The sequence below is a fragment of the Ruditapes philippinarum genome, unplaced genomic scaffold (genome assembly GCF_026571515.1).
Source record: "Ruditapes philippinarum isolate M1 unplaced genomic scaffold, ASM2657151v2 ctg13217_1_1_1_1, whole genome shotgun sequence".
NCBI lineage: Eukaryota > Metazoa > Mollusca > Bivalvia > Venerida > Veneridae > Ruditapes > Ruditapes philippinarum.
The window spans coordinates 10,822-38,487 of record NW_026855001.1 but is presented as its reverse complement, the minus strand read 5'-3'; the positions used below and the strand labels follow the sequence as shown (position 1 = coordinate 38,487).

Here is a 27,666-nt window from a genome sequence, read left to right as displayed (position 1 = left end):
TTATTCCAAAATCATTCCAGAAAAGCTACGGGTTTGCTGGAGCTCTATTATACACACAAAGCAAAAAGGAAATTGCACGAAACTTAATTTCTAAACATATTGCGTCAACAGAATGCATTTCATACTCTACTTTTCTACATGAAAGTAAATTTTCAGATACATAAATCAAAATTCCCACTAGAATGAGCAGTTACATCTCTACGATAAACACAAGTGTGTGAACTCTCTAGTAATAACTCATGTTCCTATACTGTCTGTAAGGTGTGTTTCAGTAAAACAAAGAATATCGTAGTCTAACAAGTTTTCCTTTATAAAATCAAGTTTGTTTCTAATAGACCTAATGTTAAGATGTAGAATTGATATGCTTGATTCATCAGAAAGTTTGAACTAGAGGACCCGGATTCGTTTCAACGTCTCCTGAATTTATCAATAATATCAATAATAAAAATACAAAATTCTAGATTTAAGACGCATGTTAAAATTTTCCGTAAAAATATACTGAAATATAACTGAGAGTAATAAGTAAAGCAAAAATATTTTCAGTCGAAATATCAGGGAATAATTGAGATAAATATAATTCATTCTTATGAAGCTTTTGAATTCTACAGTTAAAAAGTCCCAATGCTCGCTCTGTATGAAGCTAATCGTTACCCATTAGGTAATAAAACTAAGCATAGGTTTTGAACATGCGACCATGGACTACAAGTAACAGCACAAACATATATAATATAATAGTCTACAATAGACAAGACAAGAAAAAAAGAAGCATCGAACTTAAAAACAGTACAATATGAAAAAATATAACTAAACAAAACAGAAAACAAATACGGAAGAAAAAAAAGAAACATAATATTTAAATGAAAAAATATAGAGCATGTGTTTGGGGAAACAATATAAATGGAATGTTGAAAAAAGAAAAAAATGTTACGCTATAGTGCAGATGAATATCGGTAGTAAAAAATGTGGCATAAGATATTATTTAATCTGCATTTGGTCTTCAGTTTGATGTCAACATACTAACACGTTAGGTTTATAATGGAAGATCATTTCATGACTAATTCAAACTAAAATACCTATCGGACAATCGATATACTAATGCAAATTAGTAAATCACATTTGTTAACTGTTACTTATACATGTATATAAGATTGCATGCATGACCGATTACAACAAGAAGCCGCAGATATACGACATACTTGTACATGGTTTACTTTCTACATTTATTGATTTTTTTTTTGCTTTGATCTTAACTGCTTATTCGGTTTATAAACACATAAAATACATTTTCCGCAGGATAAACACTAAAATAGATAAGTCGACATTCGTATTCTCACCCATACGTATCTTGAAAATGAAAAAACAAATTGCAATTTAAATAGCGCAATCAATATTAAATAGACAACTCTGAAATCTTAAACTAACTTTGAATACACATATTTTAGTAAATATTACTGTTCATAAAAGTGCTTTGAAAACGTTGATAAAACTTTGTTTATTTTGTTTCACTCTATAATTTTTCAAGCGAAATAAAGATTATCTAAAGTGAAATAAATGTAAAACTTAAAACGTTTGCGACATTAAAATAGCGTACTTGATTTGTTTGTTTTGCACGTGCTGTTTGGCGCTACATTGTGACGTCAAGTAAACAATACTTTAAAAACGTCTGTATAGCGTTAACGACTGAATAAAAGATATTGGTGTTCGGATTCATTTTCTTAATTAGACCATTTTCTTTCATTCTAGATAGTTTTCACAACAAAATTCGACAAAAAATTGTTCTTATATATCAGATTTTTCAAACAAAATGGCGCCTTCAATTATTATTTTTTTATACACAGCTTCCGTTATTCTGGTTCCCTGTCCAACTATGGTTCCCATAGACGTGCGCGGGTGACCAGTCTAGACATCCGTTTTCAGTCAGAATTCCTCAGTTTTTATCGTTATCTTTAAATTCGAAAGGTTGCGATGTGTCCAATTCGGTACTTTGGACGAAAGTTTTCAAAACCATCACTTAGCAGGTACTCGCGTTACCGTAAAACTCGCTTTGCGAGCAGGCCCTTCGGGCCAGCTCGTCGAGCTCGCTATTATACAAATTATTTATTTACTAACTCGTACTTGTACTTTTACTAAAGTGAACAGAAATTCAATGTGAAAGTTACCCGAAATACAGGACAGTTAAAATTTAAGTGTTATATGAAATCTCTAATTAAAACGTCACGTTTTGTTCATTGGACAGCATTACCAGATTGTTCACATTTTTTTCGTGCCATACGGGGGAGAATCACGCCGATCGTTACCCAAACAAACAAGATGGCTGATGTAGCCAAAAAGTAGGTTTTTCCCTTTTTTCTCTGAAATTCGTGATGTTCTGATGTTAAAGTACATATAACAACCTTCTACACAATTTTCCTTACACACAGGATTTTATTTCATGATGTTTCGTCCCCGTACTTCCATCTGAAATGCGCGTCACCAGATTCCGAAGCGAGAGGAATTTTCCACCGGGTTTGATCGTGGTAACGTACGGCTTTTTCTTCTCAATATTCACTGTTTCTTTTACATATATGTATATTAACTGAAATCACTGACTTAAAAAGTTGTAATATGTTGTCAAGTAAGCAATCATGACAATTCTGGCTAGATGTACTGCTGTAAATATTAATATTAAGGCATTTTCCGGAAATGATAACGTATGGCGCACAAAATATCAATGATAACTTACGGCTCATTTTTTTCTGATTAATTGATTTTCTTTATAATAGAAAAGTTATGTTTACAAGACATAAGTGGATGTGTAGAACCAAATTAAGAAGATGAAATAAATAATATTAGTGTCCAGCTTTATTTGTCATCCAATGAAAGCGTTGTATTTCTTAAAAAAAATGTGTAAATTTTCATAGAATAGAAGAACAAAAGTCGATGATATATCAAAGTCCGTTCATAGCAGCCTTTTATTTTTCATAGTTCTTCATAGAACCGCGTTTGTGCAAATGGACAGGTACGTATAGTGATGAAATAAAGTTAATACTAATGAAGCCAAATAAAGCTTGACACTAAGTATGTTTGTATTCATCCGTAGCAGTTCTATAGAAATAAGAAACATTCTCCGGTCGCTATCGCCCCCGTCGAAATAGAACAACACGGATGAACACTTACATATACATCGTAAACAATAGTTTAAGAGTAGCATAATATTTTTTTAAAAAGATAATGACGTCATTTAAGCACATGAGCGGTCTGGCATTAAAGGTTTCAGACGGGTTTCCGGCATGGATACAAACATCGAAATCCAAATACGATTTGAAACTTCATAATTAACACTAGAAATTAATAAGCAAATTCCAATGTCACTCTTTTATTGCTGATACCTGCAATACTTTTTTTTAAAGAAATTATAGTTTTTGTTGGGGCGTTTGTGGAAAAAATCGCCAGAATATGATAGGCAAATTCTTGCATGTAATTGTTTTGATCAACTTATGACGTTCCTTTTATTTACAATTATGAAATCCGCAATTGATGCGAAGGGACTTTCATTTTTTAGGATATATGTATAAACAATTTCGGCTGGTATTTACCCCTTTACCTCATATATACGCGAAACAACACACTTTCGACCCCCCTTTTAGGCCTCAGTGAAAAAATGGTCTTTTTGGGACCCCAAACACATGTTTTCGTTTGAGAAACGTTGCTAAAAAAAGTGAGCACTCTTTCGGCGCCGCCCCCATCCAAAAGATACATCAGGGGGTTGCCAGAAGGGGGATGTGCCCCTTCTGTTTGGGGGGTTTGAAGAGGGGCGGTAGTCCCCCTCATCGCCAAGAAAATTTTGGACTTGCGAGAGGCTAAAAATGACCCAGGTCGATCATTAGGTAACGCTGAAAAGCCTTTGACTCTATCTCAATCCCTTGAGAAGTTGCAGCACTTTGAAATAAATTTTGATGAAAAAACTCAAGGCAAAATAGTGATTTATGGCAATTTTGAGATGTCCCCATGTTGCCATGGTAACAGGAAATTTTAGACTGAGAATGTCGTTACAAAGGCAATGGTCCAGTCAACATTTGTGCCAAGTTTGATTAGTATTATGAAACATTTCATAGCAGTTTGAACTTGTAACAGGAGGCTTTTCAATGAAAACGGCCATTTTTCACAATATGCTCATGAGGGAAAGGGTTACATGTTTATATGAACCGTTCGTATTTATGCATGTTTTATGTCCTCATCGGTTTTAAAGCCAAATGGAATAAAATAAAATGTCTACTGTCTACTATAATAAAAAAAACTGTGAGGCTATGTCGCGTAATTATATGTGACGCCATAGTGGCACAACGTGTCGCTTAATGGTAGCGTTTCAATATTAACCGCCCGTCTAATAAACAGAAATTTTTTATTTACTAAATTCATTGAAGTTTTTCGCATAACATTATTTTCTAACTCATTCAATAAACTCATTATAGAACCTGCATTCATTCATTTTTCTCTGTTATGTATTTTTTCTTTCAATGAGCGACCATATTGAATAAACACAGGCTCATCTCATCTGGGTGTAACCTAGTCGCAATCAATTTTCGTTTTGTAAATGTTGACGGGTTCAAATAATAAGATTTTCCTTATCAGAAATTTGTTAGGAATGATTTTAGACTTTTTCTTTGGAAAAGAAAATATATCAAGCCCTCCGTACCTTTTTTAACATTTTTGCTCTGCTGAATGCGTTTCTTCTTTCCAATTAGGGGATAAGACCATAATTATCGCACAACACTGGCGAAATTTAATGTAAAGACAACAACACACAAATGTTTCCTTAAAGTGGAGACTTTTTCTTCCCATTCCGCATTTTATACAAAATATTCTCAAACTATACACGTGTGTTTTAATTGGTATATTAACAACGAATATATATTATGCCATCAGCTAGAAAGATATTTATTTCCGATAGTACAGCATTGTTAAATTAATTATTTCTGACCGGACCGACATTTTTTCAGATATCTATCATTTCCTACATAAAGATAATTCGTTATCAGCTGATTGGACAAATGAAAATCCACCAACTAGTAAAATGCGCCGTACGTTATCATTGATATTTTGTGCGCCATACGTTATCATATCCGGAAAGTGCCCCGATATTAATATTTACAGCAGTAAATCTAGCCAGAATTGGCATGATTGCTTACTTGACAACATATTACAACTTTTTTAAGTCAGTGGTTTCAGTTAATATACATATATGTAAAAGAAACAGTGAATTTGAGAGAAAAAGCCGTACGTTACCACGATCAAACCGGTGGAAAATCCTCTGCTTCGAATCTGGTGACGCGCATTTGAGATGAAGTACGGGACGAAACATCATGAAATAAAATCTTGTGTGTAAGGAAAATTATGTAGAAGGTTGTTATACGTACCTTTACATTAGAACATCACGAATTTCAGAGAAAAAAGGGAAAAACCTACTTTTTGGCTGCTTCCGCCATCTTGTTTGTTTGGGTAACGAACGGCGTGATTCTCCCCCTATAACCACAGTCAGACGGATGATTATGGGTTATCAATAACAATAGTTTGCCGCTGGTTTATGTGGTTTTCTATTTAAGATGTATATAAAGGGCTTTTTTCCCTTCTATAGCAGGGATCGTTATAGGGCTGCTTCCCCAAAGAAAGTTCTTTAAAATCATGCAGTTTTCCCCGAAAATTGAATTTATATCAAGTTTTTTCTCCCTCCCCCTCCCCTTTGCAAATATACGGTGTAATTTATCTTCAAAATAAAGGGCAGGGCTGCTTCCCCAACATGTGAAAAAAGGCCTTGATACATCTTAAATTTAATTCTTTTAAAACTGATCAAAACAATCTATAATACAATATTTGACACTATACACTCAGAGGCATTTACACTGACATTTAATTATCATAGATCTACTTACTTCTTGGAATTCTATTTACAATTCACTGATAAGAAAATAGAAAAATAGCAAAACAAATATGCTACTGTAAAATGAAAAGTCATAAAATGACTGTAAAAATCGTAACACAATGAAGAGTCTCTGAATCCCATTAAATCTGTATTTTTACCAGTTTTAACACTTTGTATGTCCTCCCAATTGGCTATAACAAAGTATACACCTCTGCCTCACATATCTCTATTCCTTAATAAGGGTTTGCTCGTGTTCCAGCAAATTGCGAGGAGTTTTTTGTCGCTTTCTCACACGCCTGTTCAATTCAGCCGACAATTGTGATGTTTAGATCGGGTGACTTGGAATGCAGGACTTGCTAGAACTCGATGAAGACCTTATTCCGAAATGGAGAAATATTACCCAAGCCTTTCATTATGTCATAACCTTGAGACTGGTGTTTACACTTTGTTGTAGTCATAGGATGACACAGAAAGTATTAGAACTGGCCCGGCTTTCACTAACGTTCTCAAAGTAAAAATCTCAGCTCAAATCTGAGATTTTTCTCAAATCAGAAATTGAGATTGAGATTTTTCTCAGTTTGGCTTTCACTAAAAAATATTGAGAAAAATCTCAACTTAAGATTTGAGATTTTTCTCAGACATATTGAGACAAGGTTTGGCTGTCTCAGATTATGTCTCAGTGAAGCTAAATTATTATTCTCAGGGGTGTTTTTACTTTTTGCATGGTTATTTTGATAAATAAACATAATTTGACCTTTTTGGCAATTAAATTCCTATCATTTTCTTATATTTAGTAATATATTGACTGATTATTGTGGGTGACATCATGCGCTCTAAATCATGACGTCATGAAATTATGACGTCACAATTATCATACTGAAGATGATTTTGTTTTATTTTGATGTACATTCATTCTTGATAAATCATTTTCATAAGCATTCAAATATTCACACATTTGCAATTGCTTTTTGTTGTTTTTGTCATTGTTTGTTTCTTGTTGTTAATGTTCTTTTTAAATAAAACAAGAAAATATAGATCTTCTTAATGTAATAAATATACAAAACATTTCCCTGTTGCGTCATCTTACATCAAAACAGCAACTATATTAATAAATACATGATATACTACGTAACAAAAAGGAACACTCTATGTTTTAGTCATAGAAGCCCATCAACAATGTACACTAAGATAGCCGCTTATCAAGCCTTATGTCTTGAGAGAAAAAAAAACAGTCTCAGTTGAGAAAATTCTCAAATGTTGAGAAAAAGTTTAGTGAAAGCCAACGTGAGATTTTTCTCAGGTGAGTAAGAATCTCAGTCAACACTGAGACAATCTTAAGTTGAGATATATCTCAGTTTGAGAACGTTAGTGAAAGCCGGGCCAGGTTATTCAGTGGCGGATTTAGGCCCGGGCTTCAGGGCTGCCCCCAGCTCGGCCCAAAGATACGTTTACCAGCTGGGATGGATTACATTTTTGTCAGTTTCAAACTTTATTTGCTGTAGTGTACTCCCTTATCAAAACATTTATTGTTGTCATCCAGTTGTTAATCTCCTGTCTGGGGGCTTGGCAGATATCTTTATCTATCAACATGCTTGAGTGACTTCAATGTTTAAACTGCATAATTGATTGGTTTATTACTTTCCCAAGGTCTAATGAAATTAATAGTCACAGATTGTGGCAAATAGATGTGTTACATTGTACACCATATTTAACTATCTTTGTTTTTCCATTTTCTTTGGGCAAGCCCTATAATTAGGTAATTGAAAATTATGATTTGTAAATTACAAAGGTGACTAGTTTTACAAAGACAATATAAAAGAAATCATGATTTAATAACTGGTTTTACTAAGATTTTTATTTAGATAAAATGAATGGTAATTTGCTTTTAATAACTTTTTATGGCAGTTATATTTTTTTTTAAATAAAATTTAAACTTAGTCATAATCTATAATGGATTCATTGATGGAAAAAAATCGTATTGAATATTAGTGTTTGAAATATGATAAACAAGATCGATTTTTTTTGTACTATAGAAAGGCAGTAAAAATGTCTGAAACAATCATCATGTTCTAAATGTTCTTGTTTGTTGGAAAAAAAAAAGGAATTTCGAGTTAAAAAGTAAAGATAGTTTTAATATCTAAAATTGAACAGTATAACATTTATTAATTTTAAATGAAACATATAAAATGTAGAGTGTAACACCATTTACCGCGATTTAAATGATGACAAATGTACGTAGCGTTTTCAAAATAGTTGATCTATGGTCTACGTCTGACCCATTAACTAAATCTGATTTTGATTGACTATGTTGTTATTTCCTTGTGTCATACAGCAGAAAATAACTAAATAGAATCTATTACAGCTTATAAATATCTTTGTGCCATAAGTTTATTGTTTGTTTTCCTTAATTGCTGTTTCAAATCGTTACCCAGTACTGTGAACTAAGATGACACAGTATACAACCAAAACATTTCAAATGGGGAAAACATACAGTATATATAATAATACTCTAATTATACGAATAACAATAATATTTTTAACATGTTTTAGTATCTTACAATGAATATATTTTAAGTGCATTATTTATAAGTATTTATATCTTGTACAGAAGATGGGTAATAAGCTATCTTCTGTCCCCAGTTTATATAAAATTATATCAACAAAAAATATTTTTTTGGAGACCAACACAGACCCGGCCAGTATAAATACGAATCGATACTAAATTATTTGCCGGTCATAAATTACCCGCGGAGAGGCGGAAAACCGGAAGCGACTGGACCGGCGAATAGTATTTCACACGAACCAGTTTCGGTACGGCAGGGAACGGGATAAATCAACATGTTAATTCAATTAAAGTTATCTCCCTTATTTATTTTACCACCATTTGCAGAAATTTATTCCTGGAGAAAACAACAACGTCTTTTTTTATTTGTTAAGCTTCAAGGTATAGCATAAGGATAGTGAAGAATATGCATTTCAGTCTTTTTAATTTTACTTAGTTTGTTTGTTATTTTTAATTGTTTTTTTAGTAATAGACTATTTTATTTTTATAAATTATCTATACTGGGATCCTAGTTCCTACATATAACCGGACAAAATATGATGTTTTTTTCGCTGTAACTTTTATTTAAAACAATAAAAAAGAATGGAATTTTACCCAAATAATATTGGGTTCATAATGCAAGTAAACATTACTTTAACAAACATGAAATTAAACATTTGACCGTAGAGATGTGTCTTTAAAGTAGGGCATTATAAGAGAGAAAAAATCGTGTAGACAGCTCAATTTACCGGACATTGCGTTTCAAAAATTTTTTGAAGTCGTGAATTGAAATTAATCTTTAAAAAATCAGCAAGGAAACTACGACTATTGAAAAACAAGGTTAAGATATTGGAAAAAAAGACAATATGTCTCTCAAACTAGACACGGCAGCTACGCAATTTACGAAGAGGTCAATATATGGGATGTAATTAAAATTAACACTATTAACTCAATTAACGTATTGGTTCTTCATGAATCTTAAACGCATGAAACAATTTGATGTTCAAATTTATGGAATTCTGTTATTTGTCATACAGTTTCCTTTTGGTCATCATGTAGCATGTTACAAAAGCCATAAAATCTATCTGATTTAAATTTCATGTAGAGTTTCCTCCCATGTTCATAACCCGTTTCCTTATATGGCTTTTAATTTGCATTTCTTTGTAAACGAAAACAAACGAAGAAAAACATTTTGGACAAAAATTTAAATTTTTTAAAATCATTAAAATAGGGTTCCCGATTTGGTCTCCTGAAAAAAACGTGAAAAAGAATTTAAAAGTAAAAACCAAACCCTAAAAAAAACCCCTTTAAAGGGGGTTCCATTTTCAGGCCTCCCGCAGAACAGAATTTTTCCCCCCGGGCATGACCATTGGCCCCGGGGGAAAAAGTGATAAACAAAAGGAAAGGGTTGGATAAAGAATGAATAAACCCAATTTTTACATGAGAGGGGTTTTTGGGGGGGTTATTTACTTTAAATAAAAAAAGTGGTGTCTTTTTAAGGGGTAGGGGGATTTTTAAAATTCAAACCCCAAAAAAAACAAAAAAACTTTTTGGGGAAATGGGTTTTGGCCGGAAAAAACCTGTTTTGCCCCAGTAATATGTAGGACCCCCAGTACAACAGATGAAAACCTAACAATTTTATTTTTAAACAGTGTTATAAAGTCTGACCATAATTTGGTAATCTGCTGGACGAGAATCAGTTTTAGGTAACATATATAAAATATTTTCAAATCTTACGCAATTTTTATTTTAAAGAGAATCTATTTTGTTAAAAAAAATACATTCGCTTTAATTCTTTTTATTGTAGCATGTGTGTATAGACATTTTTTTTATTATCTCCCCATATAGGACCAAGGACCTGACTCTCAATGTCAGCAATTCGAGCCTATATTATAGTATATGAGTCAGCTCTGTATACTTCCGGGAGATTTAAAACAGAATAATGATGTCATTCAAAAAATAAACATTCTAAAAATAGAGCTATGATATTATCTTAATACATAATCCAATATGGCCACTGGGCATGCAAAGTCATGATGTTAAAGAGAACGTTGTAAATAGATCTACTACTTTGTAAGCACTTACAATAATAATCAAACCACCGTACAACGCTACACCATCTTACACATTGGCATCAATCTGCTCGATCCCCTTGTAATACAAAAGAGAAAAATCAACCCAAAAACAGAAATAACCCTTTAAAAACATACTCGGGGGGTTAGTGTAAGACCTTGGGGGGTCACTAATCCAATGACTTGTAAACCCCCCCAAATTTTAAAGAAAATGAAAATTCTTTACTTTTTAAAAATCTGGGAATATTTACACTGGGGGTTTTTATATTCCCTGTTTTAAATTTTTAGGCTGTTTAAATAGGGAACAAACAGGGGGGGTTTTTTAATGGGTGTTTGGGAAAATAGGGCCTTATACAGGTTAATTCCAATTTTTCAAATAATTTAAGTATTTTTTCAATAGCTTAAATGTTTTTTATTTCCTCCGGGGGTTTTTTTAAGGGGTTTCATCGAAAATTTTATCAAATGATTTTAAAAATTTGAAAATAAAATGTGAATTTTCGGGGTTGCCCGGGGCTTTTGACTGGAAAATGACCTTACCCATCGGGGGTTAAATTTTTTGAAAATTTAAGGGGTTTGGGGGTCTTCAACGGGTATTGGGGGTTAGTCAGATCCTGTTTGCCCCGGATTTCCATTTTGGGTTTTATACTGGGTGGTAAAATGCATTATAATCACTTTCGGGCAGGTTTAAAAGTTAATAATATTTTTAAATTTTTTTTTTCGGGTTAAAAATTTAAATCAGGGACAGGGTTTAAAGGGAATTTGCACTGAAAGGAAACCTGTTTTTTCCTATCAGAAAGCCCAGAAAATAGTCTCAGTCGGGAATTGGCAGTAAAAAATTGAACTTGGGAAAGGATTCTGTAAAGGTAATATTGTCTCCCTGGCAACCACATTTACACAATTTTGTAATTATAAATGGATGGTGCAAAAAAGACACCCCGATTGGACAAATGCTTTCATGGGAGTTACAAAAATGCTAATTGTTTTTGCCCTCCAACGGTGACATAATGTTTTTGAATTGTCCTTCAATCTTTCTGTCTGCCGGCTTTGTGTCCAGACAATTAGGTCAAAAGTCAAGGTCACACTTAGATTTTAACAGAATTTTTCATGAAAATATATTTGTCCAGTCGAGAAATCCTGGATGGATTTTAAATTAATTTTTCATAAATACATGTAGGTTGGAGCTAGTGAAGATGTGTCCTGAGCAAGAATCAGGTCACAAGCTCAAAGGTCAAGGTCACAATTTTACAGCCAGGGTTATGATAGATTTTTTCATAAAAATGTATTGATGTAACTAAGTTTTGATCAACACACTTTGAAATTTTGAATTCTTGCAATGTATATGAATATTAAGAGTTAGAGTAAAAGTAACTTATAAAAATCTAGATTCTGCATACCTTGTTCATTTTAATGCCTCCTCTAATTAAGAGGAGCCATAGGGAGGAGTAATAAATTTGCAATTGTCTGCCAGTTACACTGTCGTTGCGTGTCTATCCTTCTATTACAAAACAGTTGAGTTTTATGTAACATATTTTCTAGTGTAAAAGTATATTTTATATTCTGTATGCACAAATACACATGTATGTCTATAATTTCAGGAGTTTGACTGCTGTTGTCTAACGCTACAAGAGGCCATCGCCGAAACCCTGTTGTCACGTAAGAAACACAGGCCAAACCCAAATTACCTTTCGGGCGGGGCCCCGATCCCTGGGAAAATGCTTTGGTAGTTAACCCAAGGGGAGAAGGGTAGTCAAAATATTTGGTGTAACCCCCCGGGGAAAGGGGAATGGGTTGGGAAAACCAAACTCCCTTTATGATTTGAAATACCTGGGGGGAAAAAGGGCTAAAATGAAACAAACAAACAAAAAAACATTGTTTCCAAATTTACCCCCCTTCGCACCAAAAACTGCCCACCCCCGGGGCAGAAAAAACAACAATTTTTCCAGTTGGCAAAAATAAAGAGGTGATAAGGGCTTACAAGGTAGTTGTAGCGAGAAGTTTAACAGATGGTCAGAACTTTACACTTTGGAAAATACCAGAAACGGTTAGTCCCCCCCGGGGGGAAAATTTTTATTTTTTGATTCTTTCTACGCATGGGAAAACTCAGGGATACATGAATCTGGGGACATACAGCTCCAACAGAAATTCAATGAATATACTTAGGAAATAGATATCAATTCTGAGTGCATTGTTGTAGAATAATGCACGGTTTGAGTTCAATAGGCCTGAGTGATTAATTACAAAGCATTTGAACGAAAACCATGCATTATTATACAATAAATTCAATAATGCACGAAGAATTAATATCTACAATGTATTTCCATTCTAACACATCAAGAAAAAATATAATTATTATTTTAAAGTTGGACTTTATGTTCGGTGGTTTAATTTGTTTTCGTCTCAGAGTTTCCAATAGAAACATTCTTTAAAGGCTGTTCCAGTGGGTTGAAAAAAACTGTCGTTAAATCTACCGTGTGTAGAAACATTTTTGAGAAATAATGAATTTTGAAAAACGTTGATAAAAACTTTGTTTGTTTATTTTTATTTCACTCTATAATTTTTCAAGCGAAATACAAATTATTAAAAGTGAAATAAATGTAAAACTTAACTCGTTTGCGACATTAAAATAGGGTACTTGATTTGATTGTTTGCACGTGCTGTTTGGCGCTACATTGTGAGTCACGTAAACAACACTTTAAACGCCTGTACAACGTTAACGACTGAATTAAAGATATTGGTGTTCGGATTAATTTTCTTAGTTAGACCATTTTCTTTCATTCTAGATAGTTTTCACAACAAAATTCGACAAAATATTGTTTTTATTTATCAGATTTTTTTAAACAAAATGGCGCCCTCAATGTGAAAATACACAGGGAGATAATAAGAACGGCGAGTGCATTGTTGTAGAATAATGCACGCTTCCGACCTTCTTTGTCTATATAGGAAAATTTCCGATAGTGTAAGAATGTTCATTAAAATTGTTGAAAACAATTGGCTTTATGACTTATTGTTTATTGTATTTTAAAGAGAAGGGAATGCAAATTTTAGAGAGTTGGTCAAAGTTGTGTTCTTTGATACCAATAAAGTTCTGTTTTTATCTTACATGTTGTATTTTTTGCAGGAAAGATGGGTATCTATACGACAAAGAAGCAATCATCAGTTATATTCTACAAAAGAAGAAGGAAATTGCCAGGAAACTTAAAGAATTTGAAAAACAGAAACAGAGAGCTAAGGTATTTTGTAACATAAATATGATAAATTTACTAAACCTGTTCATACTGAACTTTTATGAATGGACTTGCCCTGTGTTCATATTGGGAGCTGCCCATTATCAGGTTTAGGGTGTGAAAGATGAAAAGCTAACATTGGTCAGTCAACAGTATAACTCTTACACTGCTGGAAGTGATTAGCCTTTGCCACCAGTTACAGTATAAAGACAGACTGGTCTGTACTGTCGAGCAGTTTGACTGTTTGCTGATCAACTTTAAATTTTCGTCTTGATATACCCAAAAATGTTATTTCCAAAATTGGGAGCTCAACACGGCCATTTAAGAAATATAGCAGGCCAAAGGTTACAGACTGGTAAGACTGCATAGGTGTGCCGAAAGACCTGGCTGTGTACTGAAAGCAAAAGGGTGTATACTTTGGTAGAAGAGTATTCTTAGGGTTGAAAAACAACTGACCACAAGCTGAGTAAATGACTTGTCTGTTTGTTTGTATCTTATTTGTGTTTTAAACATGAAAAATGAAAAGTCAGGCAGTGAATTAAGCATTAAATCCTAGCATTTCTATACAGTATTTTTTTTTATGCCCCCGCCATGTAATGGCCGGGGCATATAGTGTTACCCTGTTCCGTCCTTCCATCATTCCGTCCTTCCGTCATTCCGTCATCATCAGTTTCCGTTCATTATCTTAGTAACGGTTGCACACATTCAACTCAAATTTGACATATGGATATGTCATGAGAAAATACAGGTCAAGTTCGAATTTGGTCATGGTTCGATGATTTTTGGCAGAGTTATGCCCCTTTTACTTTGAAAATAATATGAAATTTTCAGTTTCCGTAACGGTACAACACATTCAACTCAAACTTGACATATGGATATGTCATGATAAAATACAGGTCAAGTTCGAATTTGGTCATGGTTCGATGATTTTTGGCAGAGTTATGCCCCTTTTACTTTGAAAATAATATGAAATTTTCAGTTTCTGTTCATTATCTCCCCAACGGTACAACACATTCAATTCAAATTTGACATATGGATATGTCATGATAAAATACAGGTCAAGTTGGAATTTGGTCATGGTTCGATGATTTTTGGCAGAGTTATGCCCCTTTTACTTTGAAAATAATATGAAATTTTCAGTTTCCGTTCATTATCTCCCCAACGGTACAACACATTCAATTCAAAATTGACATATGGATATGTCATGATAAAATACAGGTCAAGTTCGAATTTGGTCATGGTTCGATGATTTTTGGCAGAGTTATGCCCCTTTCACTTTGAAAATAATATGAAATTTTCAGTTTCTGTTCATTATCTCCCCAACGGTACAACATATTCAACTCAAACTTCACATATGAATATGTCAAAGGAATGCGCAGGTCAAGTTCAAATTTGGTCATGGTTCAATGATTTTTGGCTGAGTTATGCACCTTTCACTTTGAAAATAATATGAAATTTTCAGTTTCTGTTCATTATCTCCCCAACGGTACAACATATTCAACTCAAACTTCACATATGAATATGTCAAAGGAATGCGCAGGTCAAGTTCAAATTTGGTCATGGTTCAATGATTTTTGGCAGAGTTATGCACCTTTCACTTTGAAAATAATATGAAATTTTCAGTTTCTGTCTATTATCTCCCCCACCGGTATAACACTTCAACTCAAATTTGACATATGGATATGTTTTTGGAATGCCCAGGCCAAGTTCGAATATGGTCATGGTTCAATGATTTTTGGCAGAGTAAAGCCCCTTTCACTTTGAAAATAATATGAAATTTACAGTTTCTGTTCATTATCTACCCAACAGTGTTACATATTCAACTCAAATTTGACATATGGATATGTCAAAGGAATGGGCAGGTCAAGTTGGAATTTGGTCATGGTTCGATGATTTTTTTGGCAGAGTTATGTCCCTTCCACTTTGAAAATAATATAGATACATCTTAGGAATAAGCAGTTTTAGTTTGAATTTGGTCGTAGTTCAATGATTTTGGACAAACTTATCTTTCTTGAATGTTGGAAAAATTTTGAACTTTCAGTTTCAGCACTCATACTTTTGTGGAAATGTATGTAGCCATTATTTTGGCTACAAATATGAAATATGCTATTTTCAAAAGGTTAAGACTGAATAATTTCAGTGCCTTGAACATTGTATGGAAATGGTTTGTGTTAACATTGAAAAGTTTTAAGGGCTTTGAACTTAAAATGAAAAAAATAATTTGTGCAAACAAATTTGGAACTAAATATTATAACATCTGAAATTTTGGCTGCATGCGGGGGCATCCGTGGCATGATGACACATTTCTAGTTTTAATTTATAGTATACTTTCACTGTTCTAGCTTTACTTTGTTTAAATTGTCAGAATAAATATTTGATATCTTAGACTGAAGCTGAAGAAATACAGAAGTTAGAAGAGCAAGAAAAAGTGAAGAAATTTTCCAGTCGAACTCTTGAAGCTCCATCCCTCAAAACAAATCAACCAGGTAATCTTGTCACTTTTTGTTTAGCATAAGCACTGTAAGTCAAAACAAATCAACTAGGTAAGCTGGATAAATTGCTTGTTTTCTATTGCTAAGTTTTCATGTCTTTAAAAACACATTAATTTGATCATGTTTGTTTGTTTTTCTGTTTTTTCTGTTTTTTACACAGATTTTATCTCAATTTTTGTCATATGTAGTCCTTGATAACTAACCAGTAATTACTATTTTTTTCGGCAAGCAACTAACATCTAATTCCAAATGATTTCAATGATCTTTTGACTCAATGTCCAAGATTAATTGTCACAGAGAAATTAAGCAACACCTGAGGATCAAACCAGTGCCCCTTGCATTAATAATCCAATGCTCTACCTATTGAGCTTAAGAGTTTTTGGAGTTCATTAAGTAATGGACCACTGCTTAAACCTGAAAGTTTTCATTCTACTTTATTCCAAATGAAAGCATATGACCATTATAGTATTAATATGACTAAAAAATCACAAAGAAAGAAAGAAAATATCAAAATGATGGCATATAAAATATGACCATAAAGCTGAAAAAAACCATATGACTTAAATCACACCAAGACTGTACCTTAAAACCCATCTAAATAAATTCAGTTGTTTGTTTAATCAGAGCAACATGTCTTACATAACAGCATTTTTCAACATACAATAGTTCACAGATTTCTATATTTATTTAGGTACCAGTAGTCAAGCATCTGTTTCTAACATGAAGGATGGAAAGCATAAAGAATTACCAAGTTTCTGGGTTCCTACACTCACCCCTGACGCTGGTCCAAAAATCGAGAAGAAACCAGTATGATTTAATGTTATATTTTAAATAAAGACATATTTTTGAAAGACATATGCTGTAAAATCATTATTAACCGGGGGCACAAATTTTCGTGGTTTTCATGGGTAGGTCAAAGAATTTAAGATACATACTTCTTGCCATGTCTCTATTCTATATATTACAAACGTGCATCGACGCTTTTCTGCTGATTTTTGTGTAATGAATGCCCTGAGACAAGAATTAAATTTATTGACAAGCGCTGTGTGACACGTAAAGATCGTATGTACATGCGGTAAGTAAAATATGCGGCGATTTAATGTAAGATTACTTTGCATTAGGTTATTTATTTTATTATTTTTACAAGAAATTGAAAATCCACTAATTTAAGAACCCAAGAAAATGCCCATTTTGATAAAACCACGAATTTTCATGCCCACGAAAATAAGTGAATTCGCAGTATTTCAAAAGGTTGACTGTTATAGTGGTGACTCACCAACTGTTGATATTGGAAAATGTTTAGGATAAAATGTAAATCTGCCTTAAATATAAAAAGACTGCCCTACTCTTTTTATAAATTGAACTATACAGGGAATTTCTGATAGATACTTACAGAAATTTCATTGGTTCAAGTACATTATTTATTGTTCATGCGAAGTAAATTAAAAAATTGAAAGTAATTATGTCAAATAACTAACTTCTTGTGAATTTCGCTTGTTCACTCACTACATTGTTTATACCTTTTGGATGGGCATAATGATGATAATGTCACTTAACTTATGTTGTTATTTTTTTTAGGATGAGAAGGTACGGTGTCCAATGAGTGGCAAACCAATCAAGCTGAAAGATCTGATAGACGTTAACTTCACAGATATTAAAGACAGAGATACCAAAACGGCCCTTATAAACAAACAGGTAAATTTGATAGAAAAACATTTTGAATTACCTCCCTTCGTTGGAATTTTAAAATTCTTCTGATTCTTCTGCTCATGTTTTATAGATAATCATCAGGCTAACTCCTACCATGCTTAATATCTTAAATGGACTTGTCCATCAATGTGGAGTATCTGTTTGTTTACAGATAATCATGTTTTAATAATGAATTATATCTTTTAGTAAATTACTGAAATGCTGTAGAAAACAGGTGTTGAATTAAATGAATGACTTTCTAAATGACTTGATTATATATGCTATAGGCAAGATATGTGTGTGCAGTGACCAATGATGTTCTTGGTAATTCAGTTCCAGCTGCCGTGTTACGAACATCGTAAGTTATTTCATTATTTATCATTACATATATCCATTGCCCTAAAGAGAGATTCAAGCAACATAGGTTCACGTTATTGGTGGGGATTGAATGGGCTGTTTACCAGAGTATTAGCTGAAATTACATTATTTGATCACACTATTTCTACTTATTTAATCACCCTTCTATGCTTTAAAATATTAAATTTTCAAATTGACATGAGGCCTGAGGTTTGTTAAACCAAAAAAATGATTTCAATCGTTTTCTTCCTGTTTTTTTTTAACTATGAATAGAACTTAACAGAGCTTCCAAAATAGTCTATTGTTCACATCCATACATTTTAATCAGCTTATTTCAGCATGCAGATAAATTTAAGTGTTTCTGCCAGACTAGATTTTTTTGGGGTCATTTCTGATCCTCTATAAAAATATGGGGGTCATTTGAAATTATGAAGGGCCATAATTAAAAAGTAAAAACTACAAAAGTAAATCTCAGAACTGTTTAATTTCTAAATCATTGCACATTTTGCTTGAGAACTAACACCTTTCTTTTTGTTTCTTTCATTTTGCAACTGCGATACATAAGATTGTTTATTTTCAGTGGATGTGTAGTGACCATGGATTGTGTGGAGAAACTCATCAAGAAAGACATGTTGGATCCTATAAATAGTAAAAAAATGACAGAAAAAGATATCATTGTACTACAGAGGGTGAGTTACCATGGCAACCATCAAATATAAAATTTTGAATAAAAGTACCATTAAGATAAGAAACAAATTAATTTTTTAATTGGTTGTTGAATGCTGGAATGCAAGTGGCTTAAATGTCTGACCCATTTCACAAGTAAATAAGCCAGGCAATGCAGGTGTTTTTTTCCACATGACCCATACCCATGGAATTGGGAATTTTAGCAAGATTTTGTTAAAAATTTGGAAAAAATGCAGACTTAAATTTTGCAGGGATTAAATAAATGCAAAGAATCACTGTCTAGGATGGCATTTTCAAACATTTAAGCACCATAAGAGCGAAGAAGCCTTTTAATTTCAAAGATTTTAGAATTTGTTATTCAATATTTTAATTTTGTAACTTTCAATTGGAAATTTTTTCCTGTGGATTGGGAAAATAATATACTATTTTCAGTTGGGAATATGACCGAATATTGACTATCAAATAAGGCAAAACAAACCCCTGCAAGGTTAGTCTGCAAATGATAATTCTGACCAGACTGACCTATTTACCCCAGTTAATCTGTTAAAATGATGATGAGCTGTTTCAAATTCAAAACAAGGCAAGTCCGGTATACATAATTTAGCTTTTATAAAGCTTTTTATCCTGTAGAAACATTAATACCAATATTTCTAAGAGAGAATGTCTTATCGGAGAAATAAATTCAATGATAGGTGTTACTAGAATAAGAACAAAACAAAGTGATGCTTTATTCTGGGACTTAATTGTATGATGTTTGATTGTACCTGAAACGCTCTATAAAATAATATCTTATACCTGTGCAATCTGGCCAGTCTCTACTTTTGACTGCTCAATTAAAATTCTTTGATATTGAAACCTGTAAAATTACATGGGACCGTTGATAACATTGTACTGTTGCAATTTAATGTTATATTGCAAACAACCATTTCCACAGAAATCTTTATAATGAATTTATATATTACAGTATAATTAATTAATTTGAGGAAAAACAAAAATTACTTCATATATATTGACACCAGGTATGTTTATAAATTATATAATTATACGTCATGATTATTCAATAAAAAGCGATGTTACAAACGTGCAGTGCATTGTATTATAAACGACCATATTTGGTATAGTCATTAACACTTTAACCAAATATTTTGATCATTAACGTCAATAACAAATCATCTTTATGATATTTTTGATACAAAACAATATATGGTGTCATTGACTTAGAGGGAAACATGAGTTAATTAGGCTTACTTGTAAACACATTGTCATTTTGTGATTTATGTACATGTGTGAAATTTTATTAAGTTTTCATTGGCTAAGGCGTATCTATCAATAGATGATTATTACCAACTGACTGATATTGAATCTTATGACAGATAAATAATGAGTATATTACTTATTAGTAATATATTATATGAATACGTTATTTTTATGATTCATGCTTATATCCTTTCACCTGCTGAATTTATGTAGTGGATTTGCCCTGCTTTGAATTTGGAACAGTTCATTTGATGTTAAAGGGATGTTAGTACCATAATATGAAAATTGAGCTACAATATTAAGCCTGGTCAGACAGCATGGACATTCAAACTGGTCTGGATTTATACTGTTTGGGGAAGGCTAATTATTTTTGGTTCCAGCAGATTAATCAAGCAAATAATAACACAAAGATTATGCCAGAATATTAAACAAGAAAAAAGTACATAAATTTCATAAGCTCTTTTATTCAGATTCTTAAGGTGGTCTAATTTAAAATTCCTACAAAATCATATCAAATCCATTTCTAAAGTTTCTGTAGGCTCACTACAAACTGGCATGTCTTTGTATGTTACGAGTGAGTATAAGTTGGGCTTAATTTTAAACAGGAAATATTTGGAGAAGATATTAAAAAAAAAAATATATATTTATTTTTCATTTATTAGGGAGCATCGGGATTCTCAGGGTCAGGACTTTCATTGGAGGCAAAGAAAGAGGGCGCGGCAATGCAGGCATAATGCAGGATGAAGAAATGAAGGACAGGGGCAAGAATTGTTTCTTAAAGACATCATGGTTTTAATTATATACAATTGACTTACTACACTTTGAAAATTTATGTTATAGAAGGTGTAGTCTTAAAATTGTTACATCAAGAAAAATTCTAAACTATCTTACTAATAAAGTTTGAACTTGAACCTCTAAACCCTGAATGGAATTTTTAAGTTTTATTACTCCATGGAATGATACTGTAACTTTAATATAGGAGGCAGGTTTATTTGTACAGTCAGCCATTTATTTTTGGAATAAAGGTACATGTATTTTATCACATTTTGATACAAAGTCTTGTCATGACTAAACTTCATGTATTTTTATTTGTTTTCTTTTAGTCATGATGAAATTGTCATAATTTATGTAGTACATGCAAATCCACATATTAAATGATAAATTAATCAAGTATATTGATATATGATTTTCAAAAGATCATATGATGACAACTGGAAACAAAATTATAAAATGATTTTACTATAAAGATCAAGTACATCTTATTCATACTAACTTGGTTGACAAAAACATTTGTATCAAAGACTTCTGTACATATTTTTTCTATTACATGTATATGTAGTTGTGATTATTTAAAGCTGTGTATGATAAGATAACAAAACAAAAACGTTTTTAAAATATTCAAAAAATAAAATATACCAGTGCAGACCAAGATCAGCCAAAAATAAGAATAAAAACATTTCTGGGACAATATCATGAATATGGGTCTTTTAGTCAATAGAATTTCATTTTTATGAAAGATTAAAAAAATGATAGATTCTGCAATGTAAAAAATATCCATAAAGGTGTACAATGTATCAAAATATTTCCATGTTTTTAGCTGCAGTTTTCACCAATATTGTACAATATAAAAAGTTTTAAAATTTATTTATATTTTCATGTCATTGTACATACATGTATAATTAATAGATATGTAATATCAACTTTATGCATTACATTGTTAGACAAACAAAATCTAAATAAATTATAACGCAAAAAAAATCACTTTGTTTTCTAATATGTTGAAGCTATTTATTCAGTTAAGATGTCGTGTATTAATTTTATTCACATTATTAATTTATATTGAATTAAACTTTTTGCTTGTAGAATGCTAGGGGAGGTTATTCGGCACAAATTTTGTGACTATAAATTTACTTCCCTTTAAAGGTTTGATATTAAATTTGGAGTATAATACTACTAATAATAAAACTTAGATTTTGAATAATAATTATCTTTATTTCTAGTGAGAGCTTGAGGTATACTTAAAACGAAAATGGATTGTAAAAACTTGTACAAGAAAATTATAGAAGTTACACAAAATATTCAAAATTTTGTCGGGAAGATTTTGCGTTTCCATGCAGTCACCATGCTTTGTAAGGAATGCCTGATTTGCGTGTTTGTTAAAGCATATACGATTGGGTTTATCCAGTTTAAATTGGACCCAATGTATATTACCAGCGTATGAATTAATGGATCTACTTTCACCATCGATGGGTCGTAGATGTATAGTGTGATAAAAGGCAGACGACACATTCCAAAGAAAAGGATTATGGCTAGAATTATAAATGCCATTTTAATTTCTGCCTTTTTGCGGTGTGTCATGTACTTGCTGCCATGTCCGCTTTTCCTTTCAATTGACGTCTGCGAACCTGATCCCGTGCTATTTTTAGAATTATCTCTACTGGAAGCAATCTTCCGTTGGAGTTTCACGTACACCAAGATTATTTGTAGGTAACAAAATCCTATAACGGGTACCGTCGTCAAAATAGCGAAAAGAAACACAAATAGGCAGTATCCGGTACAGTCTACTCCAAGAAAAGGATGGCAGACGAGTTTCATAGGGGCGTATTCGTAATGGCTGAATATTCCAAAAAGCGGGAAAGCTAGAATCACGGGATATATCGACCACGATATTATCCATTCGATAATAAGTAAATATGGACTTCCGTACAGTTTATTGTATAGTTTTTGGTTGATTATACACGCGTATCTGTTAAAAGAAATACAAACGTATCCGAACAACTCCGTACCGAGGTTGCAGAACAGTCCGTAAGAAATCAAGCTGCAGACGATATTTTCCGTCATCAGACGTCCCGTAAACGCTTGGATAGCTATAAGAGGTAGAAATATGGCACAGTGGATGAGATTACAAACAAGAAGGTTAAGAATTTTCACATATATGGAGAATTTGTAGAGTTTTCCATATAAAATAGCCGAAATCATGATGGTGTTTCCAAGAGTTCCCAATATTGCTATGGTAACAGTAAAAGTTTTGATAACAACGAGCTGGGTATCTGTAGCCCCTATGGTTACGTCGTATGACGTATTATGTGTTGCGTTTTCCATTCTGAAAGGTAGAATAAAAAAACAGATATGTATAATGAAAAAAGTTTCGGACAATATATTTGTACAAAACTATAGAAAAAAAGAACAACTGATTGTATGTATGCGTTTGATTTTTCGTAACAGCCGCTCAAAAGTAAACCATTGCCTGATTTTTTAAATTGACTTTCCAGCTTCCGTTTTGGGAACTGTCTATTTTCAATTTTGGGCATATCAAGATAGAACATTTATCAGATAGTTAGCCAATAGTATAGATCTTGATCAGACTTCCGCAAGCTTTCCTGGCTCTACTGGTGGCAAAGGTAAATCAATTTCGGTTTCAGCAGATTTAAGGCACATTATACTTCAAAAATGAATAATCTTTTATATAGAAACGGTACGCATGTGTTTGAAAATCTGATAATGGATTTTGAATATGTGAGTAGCTCATCACGTGAAGGAAATAGCGTTAAATGCGAAATAAGTTCTGATAATTTTAAAGATAGCAAAATGTAAACAAAGTGGTATTTTGACTTTCATACAAAATAATAATTCAATACAACTGTACTTTAACTGCCTAAGTGCAAAAGAGGGCTATGGATTATTGCCAATGTGTAACTTTTGGGAAACTGTAAAAGGACATCAAAAATAAACAGTTTTTTGAAAAATAATGTTATTTTTAGGCTTAATTGGCCTAAATCATTAACAGTGGCAAAATAATTACATATTTAATCGATTAAATTTATTCAGTAAAACTGTTTTAGAATTAACCTACCTGAATGTTATATCCTTCAGATAGCAAATTTTTACTTCTTAAACATTATCATTAAAAAGCTAATTTCGACGAACCTAGCCAGCACACTACTGTTTGATTAGTTACAGTTCAAGTAATTATGAGAAGATTATTCTCATTGTTTTCTTGTTTATACCATTGTAACTACCTTTTAAGCATAAATCTTGCTTTGTTGTCACTTTTACGAGCCCATATGTCGATTGACACATAAATGATAAAATGCGTCAGAAAGTTCGCATATTTAGTTTATCACCATATAAATCACCGATATTGATCTTTCTCGGTTTATAATATTGATAATGATTATAAAAAATGAGATTGTACAAAATTAAAGAAACCAAATGACAGTTCGCATTTCCAAGTACAAGTTCTATCCGTAACAGTGCGGTCTTTTTTTCGCGATTTTCAAGTTTATTTGAAAGTAAAATATTGTGAAGTGAACGAAAAAAGCAATTTACAATTTGCAGACGGCACTTACAATCTACGTAAATTACCAAACAGAGGTCAAATTAGTGCAAAATAGTCCTTACTTCGTTAGTCACACGGCATATATTTAGTGATAAATACAGCAAAATCAGTTATTAATCGCACATAACATGTTCATTATTACTTATTTTTTTTTACTATTATTTAAAATTGTAGACAGTTCTTCTCAAGTTGTCTTGAATTTACTTGAAATTGTTTGGTTCATATGAAGACAACAGTTTTAAATACAGCATCTGAAGTTGTTTACAATGTTTATCATATTTTTTTCGTAGTCTTTATGACATTGCTTTAAAAAACCCATGCCATTTTGACTGGAATATTTGCGCGAAACATGTCAATCGTTCGCGGTCAATTCCTACGGATCAAAATTATAACCGATAACCCACAGCTAAAGTAAAGGTCCATGACGAAATAAGTTTTGATTAATTACTCATGCCTCTCAAAAAAGTATTATCCTAAAATTTCATTTTGTGTCCTAGTAATTAATTTTAATTGACTCATCTTTGTGGGTACATTTACACACGGTGGCAATCAGATCTACCAGAGACATAAATAACTATGTCTCTGATCTACATAAAAGAAAGAACTTGAGTAAAGATTGAATACGAAGATAACATGCTGTTGCCACGAGATGTAACTCAAGCAATCAATTAAAGTCAAAGGCTGCTAGATCTATATAAAATGAAAGGTGAAAAACTTAACGCTTTTCAGTTCGTACTTTAACGAAGAAGAGTAAATATTAAGCAGGGCAGTTGATCAATAGGTTGAACATGTGTGAGTATCTTGATCTACAACTTTTAATTGACTAGTGGATTTAATTATGCTAGGATCTCACGAGGCGATGAAGCGCCGAGTATGATTTGTTGTAGTCTACTTAATGTCTACTCTTACTTATTTAGTAAAATATCTTGATTTAAGTTCTAACTGAGCAATTCCCGAGTCCGTTTCCTGGAACTAGGAAACGTACATTATGGTTATATAATAAATAATGTATTTATATATAATAATGCTTTAATTGAAGCTAAAAATTCGCTTTTGTTTGCACCAATAAGATAATATTAATTAAGTGACTATAAGGAATGCCAATAGTTATTGTTAGCTAAGGAAAAAGTTCATCAGTATTTTGTTCTGGTGTACTGAACAAATTATGGCAGCAAAAAGGTATATATGTGATCGAATTTTAATAGTTATGCTAGCATGGAAGTCTTTTTTGATCCAGATTTCAGTAGAATTTTTAGTCACTTTAAGTTTTTATTCGATGACTGTATAAAAGTCATAGCTCTACACACTTCTTTAAGACGGTGTTATCATCTAGTCCAAATGTAAGAGTATATAAATTGGTGTATTATATGTTATTTTGGTTTTGGAGTGATATATGTGGATATATTACCTGTTAAGATTTTATATCACCCGAGCCGTTAGGCGAGCGTGATATTTTATCTTGGCAGGTAATATATCCACATATATCACTCCAAAACCAAAATAATAATTTTATTACCCTTCCCCTGCCGAGTTTAGACGATTTTTTAAAAAATCATTGCTGTTTCAAATGAAACGTCGAAATAAGATTCCCTTTAGGATACCTCTTCGTCACAACATGACGTCACATAAATACATGACGTATTTTTCCCGTACCTTACGAAAGTAAACAAAAGAAAAGGAGTAGTCTATTGAACGCACTTTTTTGTAATTAATATCAAGCTTTCACAAGGTCATATTTGTTTTCGATACTGATGGTAATATGTATCATTACTCTTCTTTGGTAAATATTGATCATTTGACAGTTAAAAAGTGCTTTTAAATCGGAATTTACACCGCGTAAAATCGAACCGTACGCGCATCACCTCAGCGCATGTTGTTTACAACGTTGGGTACCAAACGGGGAAATTTAGTGTGTATATTACCCGTCTGGCTCAGTTATATCAATTTCTTTCGGGTGATCAATATCCAATCAAAAAGGCGGAACAAATCTGGAAGGGTAATAAATAGTTATCTCTTAGTTTTGACGGCTTAAAAAAATACTTATCATAGCTATTTTGTATGACTTTGCTGTGTACATATAAAGTAAGTAAGTAACACTTCGCTGAAGTTGTGATGGCCCTGACAGAAACTAAATTTAGTACTCAATAACCTAGACAAAAATAATTTAGTGGAATTTTGCCGGTACGTTACGATACCGAAATCAACTTGATTTCGGTAAAGTTACCGAAATCAACTTTTCATTACCGAAATCAACTTGTAAAATCACAATTAAGCGTTTTATTTTATTTTTTTCATTATAATATATTACAATAGGTTAAGTTTGACTTTCATGCAAAAAATCAGTTCGAAATAATTATTTATAATGAAATTAGAAACAAATAACTAAATATCAAGATTATTCCCTGATTTGTCACGAACCGAAATATATGTTACAATACCGAAATCGACTTGTAAAATCATAATTAAGCGTTCTATTATATTTTTTTCATTATAATCTATTACAATAGGTTTAGTTTGACTTTCATGCAAAAAATCAGTTCGAAATAATTATTTATAATGAAATTAGAAACAAATAACTAAACATAAAGATTACTTCCCTGATTTGTCACGAACCGAAATATATGTTACCATACCGAAATCGGCTTGTAAAAGTTAAAATAAACATTTTAATAGATCTTGTTTAATTGATTAATATAAAGTCATTCAAACTGAACCATAAACAAAAGAAAATAATATTTAATTATAAAAATGATGATGTTATAGACGGATATGTATATCATATCATGATTACTTCCCTTGTTATTAATGTGTTGCATTACCGAAATCAAATCAGAGTTCATTTCAAAGATGAGAACAACCCCTAAATATTTTGCATGAATTTCAGAAATAGTTGATTGGAAATTATCACAGTATTCAATTTAAATCCAATGATTATGATTTGATTAAAATAAAAAGACGTAGCGGTAGCCATTCATCATAACACCTTTACTAATAAGGAGCAAGCATACACGTGCTCGGACAATGGAGGTGTTAGTTGACATAACATACTCGTTCACCGCAATCCTTTAATATACATCGGCGCATGGAAACTTTAAAGTATCAAAGTCA

General features: G+C 32.3%; 2 protein-coding genes across 2 annotated transcripts; one reads left to right on the top strand and one right to left on the bottom strand.

Annotated features, from left to right (window-relative positions):
* The first annotated feature begins 9,307 nt into the window (after positions 1–9,307).
* On the top strand, positions 9,308–20,964 carry LOC132741768 (nitric oxide synthase-interacting protein-like). The gene is made up of 9 exons (XM_060730025.1): positions 9,308–9,366; positions 12,140–12,166; positions 13,632–13,743; positions 16,124–16,223; positions 16,921–17,036; positions 17,808–17,924; positions 18,206–18,276; positions 18,856–18,964; positions 20,882–20,964. The coding sequence occupies exons 1-9, from the start codon at positions 9,308–9,310 to the stop codon at positions 20,951–20,953; spliced, it is 783 nt and encodes a 260-aa protein (XP_060586008.1). The 3' UTR covers positions 20,954–20,964.
* Positions 20,965–22,298: 1,334 nt separating this feature from the next.
* Positions 22,299–23,321, bottom strand: LOC132741767 (G-protein coupled receptor moody-like). Its single transcript, XM_060730024.1, has one exon. The coding sequence runs from the start codon at positions 23,319–23,321 to the stop codon at positions 22,299–22,301; it is 1,023 nt and encodes a 340-aa protein (XP_060586007.1).
* Positions 23,322–27,666: the final 4,345 nt, after the last annotated feature.